The sequence below is a fragment of the Sinohyriopsis cumingii genome, chromosome 8 (assembly GCF_028554795.1).
Source record: "Sinohyriopsis cumingii isolate HCF-2022 chromosome 8, ASM2855479v2, whole genome shotgun sequence".
Taxonomy (NCBI): Eukaryota; Metazoa; Mollusca; class Bivalvia; order Unionida; family Unionidae; genus Sinohyriopsis; species Sinohyriopsis cumingii.
The window spans coordinates 119,948,050-119,963,676 of record NC_142968.1 but is presented as its reverse complement, the minus strand read 5'-3'; the positions used below and the strand labels follow the sequence as shown (position 1 = coordinate 119,963,676).

Here is a 15,627-nt window from a genome sequence, read left to right as displayed (position 1 = left end):
TAGTTAATCCAACAAATATTGGTTTTGGAATTTAACACAGATAAAATATCACAAAATGAAATCTTACTTTAGTGTGTGATAAGCTAATCCTTGGAAACTTTTGTCAATTTCAATTTCCAATATTATTGTGGTTTTCATATACCGGTCTTTCTTCTATGGGTTCGGGCATATTCTTGGGCTTTAGAAAAAATAAATACCCAAGATCGATATCAAATAGTAAAGTATAACCATGGGTTTGCATAATAAACAGTTTGCATACTTAAACAAAATAGGTTGAAAGAAAGGATATATAGATGCAAAAGTAAACAGAAGCCCAAGTTAATCTTACAGGGTAACGTATATCTGTTATAAGAAGAAGAACGTCTGACATCTCCAGGACTCGCCACAGCTGTCTCCATGTTTCTGGATTCATCTCAAAGTAGCTAAGCTCTGATGGGCTATACTGGGACACAATCTTTTCCAAGTAACCCTGAAATCAAAACAGAAGTAACACACATAATAGTGAAACAGAATGATAAGAAAGATTAATTATCAAATTCAGAACAATGAAAATATTCCTATAAATGTTCACACACTGAACAAATTCCCTCCAGAACTGGACATTATGACTTTTGACATGATTAAAATTAGTACAAAGAAAGGCTGTGCAAATTCCTAGCAAAATACAGACATTGTTTTTTTTTTTTCATTTGCTGCCAATTTATATACAAGTGTTTTATTAAAACTGCATGTGTTGTCAATGATGATTCACTGTTATTTATTTAATTGTCTAAGGCATAAAGTTTTCTTTCTTGTTGACTAAGATTATTTGTGGGGTTGTGGAGGCTGGGTTCTGGACAAATCCTTTTGGATAAACATTTGATTAACTGGTAAAAAAAATTATCAGATTTTTTTTCTAAAACCATTTATTTTCCATAGTTTTTATTGTTGTTGTTATTGTAGGGTTTAACGCCATTTTTCAGCACACGATAGGCTATACATGGCGGCCAGTATTAATGGTGGAGGAAGAACCCGGGAAATCCCCGGAAAGAACCACCGACCCTCGAGAAGCTACTGGCAATCTTTCTCACATAGTTTTTCAATAGTATAACTATTTGTGATGGGTGCATCATAAAAGGCCCTGCTCACTGCACTCTACGCAGCAGGGCCTGAAATGGATAGACTTTTTATTGGGAAAAGTTAGGGCTATCTAAAAACATTATGCTGAATACAAGAAATCCAATTCATTCAAGATCTCATCTATACAAAACTGCAAGCCAAATTACATGGAAATCCAATTAATTCAAGATTTCATCTATACAAAACTGCAAGCCAAATTACATGGAAATCCAATTAATTCAAGATCTCATCTATACAAAACTGCAAGCCAAATTACTTGGAAATCCAATTCATTCAAGATCTCATCAACACAAAACTGCAAGCCAAATTATGTGGTAATCAAACTCATTCAAGATCTCATTTATACAAAACTGCAAGCCAAATTATGTGGAAATTCAATTCATTCAAGGTCTCATCTATACAAAACTGTAAGCCAAATTACTTGGAAATCCAATTCATTCAAGCTCTCATCTATACAAAACTGCAAACCAAATTACATGGAAATCCAGTTCATTCAAGCTCTCATCTATACAAAACTGCAAGTCAAATTACATGGAAATCCAATTCATTCAAGATCTTATCTATACAAAGCTACAAGTCAAATTACATGGCAATCCATATCATTCAAGCTCTCATCTATACAAAGCTACAAGTCAAATTACATGGAAATCCAATTCATTCAAGATCTCATCTATACAAAACTGCAAGTCAAATTACATGGAAATCCAATTCATTCAAGATCTCATCTATACAAAGCTACAAGTCAAATTACATGGAAATAGAAGAATCCTTAGCATTATAATACTGTGGCAACCAAAGTCAGATGGATGGATAAGCAGGGTTCATAAAACATCTCAAAGCTGCTTTGGAAATAAAACACAATAACTCACTGAGAGTACCACCATTATTATAAAGCTACCTGCCAGATTGGGTTGAAAACTAACAGTACTAATGCCAGATCGGGTTGAAAACTAACAATACTTGGTGAAGCAATACTAAAGATATCAACATCACGAGATGGCTTATCAGAGGATCCTAACTCCTGTAAACGATGTCATGGAATGGTAGAAGCAAAACAAACTTATAGTCTTATCAATATCAAGATGCATGATAAATTTGGTTCAATTAAAAAAATCCTTAGAAAAGTTGTGCTGCAGAAACCAAAGTGAAAAGGATGAAAATAAAAAAATAAAACTCTTTTGATACACGCATGTCCCCATAAATTAATACCTCATCATTAGTATTAATTTTTGGATACAAAATTTTTTAACATTCCCAGTAAAGATGTTTTACGGAAAGTAAATTGCATAAGAATGGTGGAAGTGTGTAATAAAAGCTTTTCTAACTTCATCGAGCGGAGCATGAATTATATTTTGATTGTGAAGGGGCAAATTCTGGCGATCTATGAAGAACACATTAGTTGAGACCAGAGAACAATTAATTAGATTTATGGGGACAGGCGCATATCAAATCGTCATACTGCCATGATCGGTAATGTCTTTTTGAGGGGAAAATTTCATTCTTAATGAAGCATTTGTTTGTACAGCAGTCAGACAGACTATTAGGGACACAATAAACTTTGATTTTATGGTAAAACTGTCACAAATTGAGAATTTCCAGTAACCTATAGTCACAATGTAGAAGGTCAAGTTGACCCCAACTTTGGCACCTCTGGAAAAAGGCAGCAGATATATTTGATTTTGATTGGTTACGCTAAATAAGGGGTGTATTTCCCACACTAAATTTCCTAGTTTCAATATCGCCCACATCAAAATTTTTAATCAGTCTCAGCTTTTCTGCAAGAGAAAAACCAGTGTAAAGAAGACTGAGAGAAATTATCTCGTAAAACTGTTGTCGAGGAAAACCGAATAACAAATTTGGCGGTAGAAGCGAGGAACACTGAAAGCTCAAAGGGAGAAAATAGCTCCTGCAACACATGGTGTGATGCATTAATTCTGCGATGGATGGTATTAATTCTGAAATGAATTCTGAGATGTATACTGAGACGTTATGCACTCGTACAAGGCATTGACTTCGATTGTTCACTGGATCTTATGATAAACTTTATCTATCAGTAACAGATCAGCTACTTTATTTAAATATATTTGTGTTTTTCTGTAATTCAGTGGAAGGTTTATATCTAGAAACAGAGTATATTCCTGATGTAATGAATTCTCACAGTTGTTTTGTGCAATTGAATAAATTGTTTATTTACATGTATGGGGGTTCATGTTGGTTTGTTCTATATATCTGCTCAGATCTCTATCTATTCCACCTATAAGTTTCACCACTTATATTTATATTTACTCAAAATGGGCAATAATATCGAGGGCGTTCAACCTCTAGATAACAAAAACCAAATTAAGCAGACACCTTGAAAGAAGGTACAATCTGCCAACCCACACCTCTTGCAAGAAGAGGGGACTTTGTGTAAGGTTTCTACAAAGTGGACCGTTGGCTAACACCTTACACTGATATTGGGCCCATCCAAAAGGGTTTTGTAGTATTTCTGCCCCTAAGGATTCACACTAAATGCCTGCTAGATCAAATTACAGTTGTTAAAATAAATGCACTGTCAAAAACTGACTATAGATCATATGACAGTCATCATACACATACCTGGAAATATTTTTCCTCCCTTGCCAACAGCTCAGCTTTGGACATATTGTAGTTCCATGGTGGTCGTCTAGGAATGTCCAACACTGAACCTGGCTGGTACACTGCCTCTATATCAACCTCCAAGCTTTTCTACCAAAAAATAATACCAGGAAATGAGAAGACTGAGAATCCCAAAATGAATGTTGCAACCAATTAATTTAAAAAATGTGACCTTAACCTCTGATATTTTATCTTGCAGGTGTTTTGTTGTGTTCTATGTTCAAGTCAAAATATCTGGATAAAAACAGAATGTGCCATATCATATTGTAGCACAACTGGATTGTTACCTTTCAGAAACAAGACATTGTTTAGCCAACTGAATACACAAAGAAAACAATTCATTATTAACCTACCTTTCTAAATACCCAAGCCATGATGGTGCTAGGTATGAACAAAATGACATAAAGATAAATGTTCAGATAGCAATTATTTCAATTAAAACAAAATATTAAGTTTTTGAAATTTCAGGTGCTGACGTCTGCCTTCAAGTCTATGACGTCCACAAGAATAACATATTTTCAAAAAAATAAAAAATAAACATTATGGTATAGCAGTGTTAGGGACCAGCTTCGCACTGCTAAAAGAGACTGCCGTAAAGCTGAGAGGCTCTGGCTTTCCACCAGACTCACTATTCATAAGCAAATCTATGAAGCCACTAAGAAGAATGTCACAAATATAGTCCATGCAGCGAAATCAGCCCACTACACTACTAAGATCATGGAAAGTTCCAGCTGCAAAGAGCTCTTCGAGATTACTAACAAGCTAATGTCAAGGAACAAATCTACACCACTTCCAACTACCTTCTCTCCAGTCGACCTTCCGGACATGTTTGCAAATTTCTTCCACAACAAAGTAAAAATCATTAGAGATGAGCTTGACACTACAATTTCAATTGACTCGTCATCACCATACAGATGGGATACAGAATTTGAGCGGCAACACATTAGCAGCATTTGAACCTGTCACTATGGATTTTGTACGTACAATCCTGATGAAGAGGGCACCAAAATCATGTGAACTTGATTCAATTCCAACATCACTGCTGCTTGAGTGCTTAGATCCAGTATTGCCTTCACTAACTGATGTTATTAATACCTCTCTCTCATCCGGGGAATTCCCATCATTTTTCAAAACTGCCATTGTAAAGCCTCTGCTGAAGAAACCAACACTAGACCATAACGATTTAAAGAACTACCACCCAGTTTCTAATCTCCCATTCATATAAAAAATCTTAGAAAAGGTTGTTCTATCCCAGCTTGTATCTCATCTAAATTCAAACAGTCTTTTTAGCAATGTACAATCTGCATATTGCCCTTGTCACAGTACTGAAACTACTCTTCTAAAAGTAGTTAATGACATGCTCTCTGTGTTAGATAGTGGAAATATTACAGTCCTCACCCTCCTTGATTTGTCTGCAGCATTTGACACAATAGACCATGATATATTACATCACCATCTCCAGCATGTAATTGGCATTCATGATACAGCCTTACTGTGGTTCAAGTCTTACTTGGTCAACAGGACACAAATTGTATCTGCAAATGGAATACACTCCAGCCCAGTTGATCTATGTTGTGGTGTTCCAGAGGGGTCTGTTCTCTTCATTCTATACACTCAGCCACACTCAAGTGCCATAGATCATCATCCAGTGTCTCACCAATTGTACGCTGATGACACCCAAAAATACAAATCTAGCCACCCAACTGAAGTTGATGCTACCATCCAAGGTGTAGAGAGGTGCATTTCTGATGTGAAATCATGGATGACATGTAACAAGCTGCAGATGAATGATGATAAAACTGAGGCCATTCTGATCATAAAACAAAGACTTTCTCATTCATATCCTTTACCTCAAACAATAAATATCAGCAACACCAACTTTAAATTCACACAATCAGTACAAACAACCGAGGATTCCTAGGTGTTACTCTGGACAGTACTCTCACATTGCACCAACATGTCATGAATATATGCAAGGCTGCATATCTTGAGCTGAGACGCATCAGCTCAATTCGCAATTATCTTTCAGTTGATGCCACTAAAACACTTGTGTGTTCATTAGTACTTTCAAGACTGGACTAATGTAACTCAATTATGTCTGGTTCATCTCAATATCTGCTCCAGAAACTTCAAAAAGTTCAAAACACTGCTGCTCAGACCATACTTAGAGTACCAGAATTAAAGCACACCTCCCCGCTGCTCTGTACCCTACACTGGCTATCCATTCGATCCAGAATCAAAACAAAATTTGTTCTCTATGCTACATTTCACTGTCAGACTCTTGTCCAATATACCTATCCAACTTCACCCATGTGTACAAACCAGCAAGATACTTATGCTCATTATTCCCACTATGAAAACAAAGTCATATGGACAGCGTTCCTTTGCATGCCAGGGACCAGCAATGTGGAATGAATTGCCCATTGAACTTAGACACAAAAGCACAGTGATCCCATTCAACAGTGCTCTCAAAACTCACTTATTTCGACTGCAAGAACAAACTTAAAGACCTAATAATGTTTTTTATGTTTTCTAATTTCATGGTGTTTGTTTTTGTAATCATATCATTATATGTTTTTATCTTATAGGTGTTGTCTAATGTTGTAAAGCGCTTAGAGCATCTAAACATTATGCGCTATACAAAGTCCTCATTATTATTATTATTAAATTTATGGTTCCCATGGATATTTCATCCATAAATTCAAGCACCTTTCAAAGTAAATATTTAATTTTAAATCACTATAACTTACCACATATGTGGAAGAATGTTGGTTACAGTAGGAATTGTACATACATGTTTAGAAAGGAAGTGTTAAATTCTTAAACAAGAACATGTGGTGTCATTAGTTGCCAGGATCCTGAGATTTACTTCAGCAACTTTGCTGCTAGCACCTGTCTACATTCTGTAAATCAATAAATACTTTTGAATTTAAAAAAAAAAACCTGCAGATTTTGTGGAAAACCCTGTACTTATAAAATTAATAAACACACTGACAAACTCCAAAATGTTTTTGGTCAAATTCAGAGTAAAGACATTAGCTCAATGGTCTTTGACATCGGTCATATCATCTACATCAGTTTGGGCTTTTTGGACTCCTCCTTGACTCTATCATGGTTAAGCGAAAAATATTTTAAATACATTCCAACTGTCAACATTCCATCTTGATATATTTTTCACTTTTTGGCTTGAAACTTCAAAGTACTATTATTCATTGATCTACCTGAGGTTACTTTAGTTCTAGAAGTCCCTAGTTATACTAATGGTGGGGATTTTAGAGTTAAACTCACATGCAGAGACATTATCAACCAAGTTGCCAGTTTCTAGCAATTTTGCACTTGGTGCTAGTTTCATGGCAGTTCTTAATTAATGTTAAATTAAAAAAGTAATATACTATTCAGGAAGTACTTTTCTACTTGTTGAGTTGGATGCAACAGAATCAGAAATGCAAGATTTCTGTATTATGGCAATTGGTACACAAGTCAGCTGTCATATTCCCAACATCATGATTTAATGTGATCTCAGCTATTGCTGATTTAATGCGATCTTAGCTATCTATTGATGATTTAATGTAATCTCATGTATAGCTGATTTGATGAGATCTCAGCTATTGCTGATTTAATGTGATCTTCGCTATAGCTAATTCAATGTGATCACACCAGCTGCTGATTTAATGTGATCTCAGCTATTGCTGCTTTAATGTGATCTCTGCTATTGCTGATTTAATGTGATATCAGCTATTGCTGATTTAATGTGATCTCACCTATTGCTGATTTAATGAGATCTCACCTACTGCTGATTTAATGAGATCTCACCTATTGCTGATTTAATGAGATCTCAGCTATTGCTGATTTAATGAGATCTCACCTACTGCTGATTTAATGAGACCTCACCTACTGCTGATTTAATGAGATCTCAGCTATTGCTGATTTAATGTGATCTCAGCTTTTGCAAATCCAGTGCCTTTCAACACATCACATAGCTCTGTGTTTATCACTAAACCCACATGTATGATGTGTTCAATAGTTATGGTAATCTTGATTGAAATATGCTTCCCATCAAAATGGACATTAACATCTTCTTTATCATCCTTAACAACCAAGTATATCAGCTTTAATGATCCAGTCATCTTCCTTATCATCCTTAACATCCAAGTATATCAGCCTTAATGACCCAGTCATCTTCTTTATCATCCTTAATAACCCATTCAAAACAGCATACCCTTACACCATCAGGTTATTACAGTGCTTACAAGTGTCCGCAATGTCTGGAAATATTGTGTACAAGTATTTATAAGATAGTATTTTCAAATAATTTAAAATTGGAAACAAGTTTTTTCCAGATAATTAATTTTCCAACTGTTGTAATATTTTCTCTTTTGCTGTGCAAGCAAAATATCAATAAAAATGAATTCATAAAAACTTGAAGCAGCGGGAGATTTATGTGTCTATGTCTCATAAACAATGCCGAATTACATACCTCTGGCAGAGACCGAAATGGTTTTCTAGCAAGCTGCTTTTTTTTTGCGATGTCATCATCATTCTCACGGAAAAAGTGAAGACGATACCTGAAGAGAGAAAACACGTTAACATGGGTCATAAAATAATATATTAAATAAATACACAAGTAACTTGTATTTTTTTGTCAGTGAGGAATACAAAATGAAGTGCAGTTTATGTTAGCCTATGTTTACTGGAGATTGTTAAAAGGTGCATGTTTTCATTAAATTAAATAGCTTGCCTATAAGCCATGCAACAAAGACTGGTTCAAACAGTAAATCAAGAAGTATGGTCTTGAAAAGTTGATTCTCTTTAAAGTCAAACTTTCCAAGCAATAGTGTGGAAGATCCACGCATAGAGGTAGGCAACTTTAAACATTTTATTTTGGACTGGTTATGCAATCCTTCATGAAATTATTTTGGTGGTTCTATGTGATGATAATAGACAGCATCATAAGAAAATCTTATAAAGTTTTTTGTTGTTGCAAGATTCATTTGACCAGTTGTACCTGTTCTGTCAAAAATATTTACCTGTTGGGATCAAACTTTTCTCCAGGTTTTGTAACAGGCTGCTGGTTTATTTTCTCAACAACTGGCTTGTTTGTGAAACTGGATGGTGTCTCATCATCATCACTGTCATCATCATCAGCAACCACCTGAACTTTCCCATCCTGTGCGAGGCGGTCTTCTTTATATGTAAACAAAAGATTGGTAAAATGGAACAGTTGCAAAGGTTTCCAAACATTTTGAGCTAATCAAGTGCCTATTTATCAGGGGATTCGAACCCTGGCTGAATCATACCAAAGACTTATAAAAATGGTACAAACAGTTGCCTCACTTGGCGCTCAGCATTATGAGGTTAGTGTTAGGACTGGTCAGCCTGGTGTCAGGATATTGTGACTGGGTGGGACATCATGCTACATGTCTGCGGCATGATGCCCCAGTGCTAGATATTACTATAAACTGCCACACTGCAGATATCATAGCGATATCACTGAAAAATTGTTAAAGCTATAATAAAAATCCAAATCACACACACACACACAGACTCTATCAGGGGAAGAAAGAACTTAAAAAACAAATCTATCATGTAACACCAAAAACAAAAGAAAACATGCAGATTTCCATTACAAGGGAAATTTTTCAAAAAACGTGGCAAAAAAACCCAAAAGGGTAAAGTAGATGAAAAACAGTACAAATATTTTTATATTTTGTTTTGGAGTGAGAATATAGAGTTCCTTCAAAAGTAATCAAAGGTGGGATGATCTGTATATTATTATCATTAGACTGTGAAAGCTATTATTCCAACTTCAAAGTAGTTACTTAAAAGATTTTAAATGTAAATGAAGACCACAACATTTTCTTGTAATGTTTACTTTTAAACGGTAAAATCTGATTTTCTTTTTAAAATCTATAAATAAGAGCAATTTCTCTACATGCCTGTTCCAGAAAAAAAACACACTATTTCAACAATAGAAAACCAAAGTAATTTGAAGATCTTAACAATTGTCATATATTTTCAAAGGTACATGACAGAATCATTTCCCTACTGGAATAAGGTCTTTTATGTTAAAGTTTATTTAATAGAATTAATACAAATAGGACTGCAAAAAAGACTAGAACATATCAACACTGGTGAAATGCATATATGCAGTTGTTACAGCATCATGGGTTGAAATAGCATCAGTCTGGGGAAAATGATGGTAAGCAACCCTGGGTAAAACAATGATAAAGACAGTTACTGACATTCCTGTACCACTCTCACAGTTACTGACATTCCTGTACCAATCTCACAGTTACTGACATTCCTGTACCACTCTCTCAATTACTGACATTCCTGTACCACTCTCTCAATTACTGACATTCCTGTACCACACTCACAGCCTCCACCCTTCTGATCCTGCAGCTGAAGGTGGATCAAAGTCAAACATTGAACTACAGAGTTCTTAGTGGTGAGATTTCCAGCTTCTACAATCCTAAGTTTGTTTAAAACTATCTTCGGTTCTGTGCACACACACACACACACACACACACACACACACACAAACTCATGACAAAATATAAAATATCTATAGCAAGTGTAGATTGAATGGTGCAAAGAACTAAGTTTTTCAACAATCATTGTGACCACAATTTGTATTTATTGTCTAGGGCCATGGGCTAGCAAAATATGATCAGTGAAATTTAAAATGACAAAGCCAATATACAATTCATTACACTGTTGAACTGCACAGAGATTTTGGGACATGTTTTGTGGGGCTAGAACATGGCTCAATTGCCAATGCCAAAACATGCACATTTTTTCTCAATTTTAGTTCACAAATTCCAGTCTGAATTTTTTTTAAAACTATGTGTTTTTCTCTAACTCAACTTTAGTAAACAAACTACTGCCCTGCATGTAGCATGGGAGATTGGCTAACGAATTATTTTCAGGCTATTGGTAATACAAATTTACTTAATGAGTGGTGGGTGTGGCATAGTCCAATATCATATATAGCATGCAACCGATTTAAAGGTTAAAAATCTGTCATTTCTATGCTCCCATAAAATAGTGTGAATCAAATTACAAATTTTTTTATAAAATTACAAACTGATAAGGTAAGATAAGCAGAATACTTTACAAGATACAAGATGGTGCTTCATTCAGTTCTGATGGATGTTAAATGAAGTACAGTGCAACATGCTTAATGATGGTGAATATATTCATGTGTACATGCCGTTTTTCCACACAGGATTCAACACTGTGTCAAACATAGAAGAAAAGAGCTGACACTTATTTGTGCAATTAGTTGTTTACATATTATTGGTGATTCAGTGACTATTGAGTGAGTTGGATTTCTTGTATAATGACATTTTTCTGTGTCTGTCTTCACTAGTTATTTAAGTTGTTTTGTGTATAACACTGGACAAATGAGTTGTCATCATTATACACTGCAGTCATTTGCAAAGACATGGGTGTATTACAACAGTATAAATGAGGCAGTTCAATGTGGCTGGGATAATATTAGACCAAAGTCTTAGATTTTGTACATTTTGCCTTGAACTCAGGGATACCAAGAAAAAGATCAGAAATTTAAACATAATTTTCATTAATTAATAATGTTCAGAAAACTGAATTATCAATTGTTGTACGAAGTTCAACATTTATAGAAAGATGTCAGCAGAGAATATTAATATTCTAGACTCTTCAATTTGGGGAACATCATAATGTTTGGGACTAAATTTAGTCATTATTATTATTACCAAAATACATTGAGAACTGTGATATTGTCTTTATACCTTTTTTTAAGAACTACTGTAAAAAGTTGTTAAGGACTGACCAGAATCCATTTTATTTGCAAACAGTATGTGCAGAAAACAGCTCATGTTTAATTTTTAAGTTTTATTCAAAATCCACTCCTTGCCACTAAATGGATTTTTCATAAGAATCAGTGGCATTTCATTTTCACTACATAAAGACTCCATATTGCTGAACACTGTATCAAAGTCTGTGGACAGAAGGGTATGGAACTGTCTTTATCATTAGTTAATCTATCAAACTCCCTGCTAAATTGTGCATTACACTTAACTGAAAGAAATGGGACAAACCTATTACCATAATTTCAGCCATTTCTTCACAATCAGTGTATCACCCCCACTTAGTTACATGAAACACAGAAATACACTCAAAAACTGAAATATATCAAAATACACACTGAAATACACAATTGTTTAAATATATGTACACTCTGATATTATGATTTGTAATTGTTTTAATAATAATAAGCCAAACAAATTTTGACTTAAGCTAATTTGATACAAACTATTTATTTTTTTACAAGTTTCTAGCACTATTCATGTAATGATGTCACAATGTTGTTGTACTTGATTTTACTCAACTGGACAGGTATGATAAATGGCAAATCAGTCACAGCTTAAAATTAAAAACAATATATTCCAGAGTGAGAAGCCAGAATATAACATTCAGTATATATATCATAGAGTTATGTGTAAAAGATGGAAATGCCACATACAAACATCTAATAGAAGGCAAATTAGATCTGGGTAATTTTCTTAAGACAGGATAACTTAAGCTGAGTAATTGTTGTTATTATCAGAGTCTAGCGTTTAATGCATTCTGTGTGGTTTAAAAATTTCTTTGTTTTGAATAAGGATGAGACTCAGAAAGAGGTAGAATAATGGGAAAAGTTCTTTTTCAGATGACTATGGTGTGTTTCATACATCTGCTAATGCATCTCTCAAATCATATTATTTTCGGTGGCTCAATGGGAATCTGCAAATTAGTATTTTTATTTTCAAATTGGGAGATGTCCTGATCCACATGTTCTATATACTCAGTTGAAAAGGGACCATATGTACAAGAAGTGCCTCACAAGGCTAGGGAGAGGGGTCTGCTAAAAGTTATTTTAGTTTTAATTTGTCAAAATCTATATTTTTAAAAGCAAAAGTAAATATATAATATAATGCTGAATACTTTTGGTACTGTCAAACTTTATGCTTTCATTCTGTCAAATTATTATGATTTGCCTTTTATGCTAGCTGTCTAATCAAGTATGACCAAGTGACTTCAATACATGGATTGTGCAATAAAAATAGAAAAATATAAATAATTTATACAAAATCCCATAAAGATTAGTTTGCTTTTTCTATCATCATTCAAACAAATTATAATACATTCGTCTTCATTAGTATTATGGTAAAAATATATGCATTTATGTGGGTATTTCAGGTTTTGGGCATATTTTGATGCTTCTAGTAACCCCAGCCAAGTCCTACATGTAAGACATATAACAAAAGCATAAATATCAGCGTCGAGGTCTTACATGTAGGACTACCTACAATGTAAATAAGACACATCAACCAATATTTTTGTTCCGGTGTCCACCACAGGTCTACTGCCCAACTAACAGCGCTGTGTAACGTGTTTTGATGTCGAATAACAGTGTAACAAAAGTCAAATTTTCAGAAATATCACACACAACTGGCAACCAATAATGACGCTTTTCTACAAAGTAAAATTATAATGTTTTCGCCTGACTTTACTTACCCTGATGTCTTTCTCTAATAAATTCAAATTCTCATGAAAGAAATGACTTGTTTTCAAGTTCCTTAGCCTACATTTCAGTTGGCTAGAAAGCGATGAAAGCCAGGAATGCTGAAATTGGGTTCAGTTGAAATACTAACTATTCTTTAATGAAACAAATTAAAATATATTATGTCTATTGGAACTGTAACATTTTGTTTCGTTCAAGAAACATATCACCTACACGAACCTACTTAAACATACTTCGGAATACTTTGCCTATCGTCCTGTTGCAACAAATTCAAACGTATGTCAATGGAACATGAAAATGCATCCATTTGTTAGTGTCAAATTTTCATTCCGCCAGGATAAAGACAGCACAGTAAGTATATTAATTACACATAAATTAGTGGAATTGTGTCGATATAGGCTGCCAAGTGTGTGAGATATTCATGAAAGTTTGATTCATTCTGATGTCAACCGACATTAGAACACGCTATACTAGGCCGTTATATGAATAGTAAGACAGCACTAAAACAAAAACAATATGTGCTATGTCTTACATTGTAGGACTACCCCCAATCCACCCATCTGTACAGAATTGTGCATTACCAATAACCCTTAATCCTTATAAAACGTTTCATTTGTAAATTTTTATCAGTGTGACCTTATTATATGTAAAATTCTAAATCACACGGAATCCATTCTGAAAACGGCAGACTACTTTCATAGGATTGGCATTTTGTCTCATACTATAATTACTTTGCAATTTTTTAGAACTTTAAAAACTAATTTAAAATGCCACAAAGTCACAAACCCTGGTTCCTCTTTCGTTTCTCTTTCAGTTGCTGCTTTTTTTGCTTGGCACTGAATGGCTTTTTTCTAGGCATTTACAGACAAATTCTCAATTTATTTTGAACCTCGCTTGCGCAATTGACGAGTCGAACTTAAGGGCGCTACCATATTGCAAGACCGCAGCAAAGGGATGAACGCAAGATATTCGAGAATGTTCTAATATTCTAACAATAATTTAGAGTATATATATATATATATATATATATATATATATATATATATATATATATATATATATATTCCGTCCAAAATGTATATTCCGTCCAAAATGTCTCTCCTTATGGTCACAGGAGAACAACCATATTTGATTATGATTATGCTGATTTCAAAACACAACCAGTCACACAATCAACATTGTCAATTTTATGTAATTTATGTAATACATGATTTTTATTTTTTTTTTACTGATCTTGCAAGTGTAGATCAAGTACGTGCAACTGCAAACAACGGCCCGCGACCTGAGTATATGTTTATTACATCATAGGGTGTGGCTTTAAAAATCACGTATCCAAAACTCACCTTGTGTGAAGTTGCACATGCCTCGTTTAGATGCCACAAAACAACCATTGTTGTTGGTGTTGCCTCTACTACTGCTACTTGTGCCAGATATACTATATTCGTATATATTGCACATGTTAATACCACCTATTACTGCTATAAGTGAAATATCTTTATATTTTCCAACCTTTATGTTTTACGGGGGGCGGGGGTTATATTAATAAATTTATATAAATATATCATAAATAAATTTTAACTTTTGTTTTCTAATTACACTGCATATCAATATTCTTTAAATATCTGATATACATTAAAATTAAGAAGGCAACACATAATTAAGAATCTGGTCTGACAAACTGCATGATCGCTACTGCACCTTGGAATATAACAAAAATGAGCGTGATTAAACGTAAAGACACGAAAATCCGATGAAAAATGGTGAGAACGTTTAAAGACAATGGAGGAATAGTAGGAAAAGAGCTTGCAACCATTTTTACACTTGGCACTGATGTCTATTCTATTGATAAGATAATATTTATTTAACGTCGATATGGTTTAACACAACAATTTAATATAAGCTATAGTGAGTTTTATACAAGGATTGTATAATAATGGCATCATAAATGGTGATGGCGAGGGAACTTCTGTACTTGAGGTAAATGTTAAAGTTCACAATAAGTCCGCCAACTAACACGAATGTTGAAGTGTCGATAAAAATGTATATTTCAGATTGTGTTTAGTGCCAGAAGAAGAAGGCGAAATAAATAATTACCCCCCCCCATGTTTTTAAATACAAATTTAAAATAAAATAAATAAACAGCTATTGACAAGCGAATGAGTACAAACACAAGCGAGTTAATGATGACTATATTTCAATGTTAAAAGGCTACTGAATATAAAATGGAAATTTCAACATACGTTGAACGGCCCAACAAAGAAACAATTTCTGGTCACAAAGTACCAAATCACGAGAAAAGGTGAACTGTTAAAATCAACTGA

At 34.2% G+C, this 15,627-nt stretch overlaps 1 protein-coding gene across 1 annotated transcript in view; it reads right to left on the bottom strand.

Annotated features, from left to right (window-relative positions):
* LOC149794508 (guanine nucleotide-binding protein-like 1) overlaps positions 1–14,255 on the bottom strand; it is a 49,613-nt gene extending 35,358 nt beyond the window's left edge. The window contains exons 1-5 of the mRNA XM_089968758.1: positions 14,093–14,255; positions 8,784–8,940; positions 8,234–8,321; positions 3,718–3,846; positions 329–469 (exon numbers count right to left, since the gene is read on the bottom strand). Of these exons, the coding sequence (XP_089824884.1) occupies positions 329–469; positions 3,718–3,846; positions 8,234–8,321; positions 8,784–8,940; positions 14,093–14,165 (588 nt within the window). The 5' untranslated portion in view covers positions 14,166–14,255. The remainder of the gene's footprint in view (positions 1–328; positions 470–3,717; positions 3,847–8,233; positions 8,322–8,783; positions 8,941–14,092) is intronic.
* Between the last annotated feature and the right edge of the window lie 1,372 nt (positions 14,256–15,627).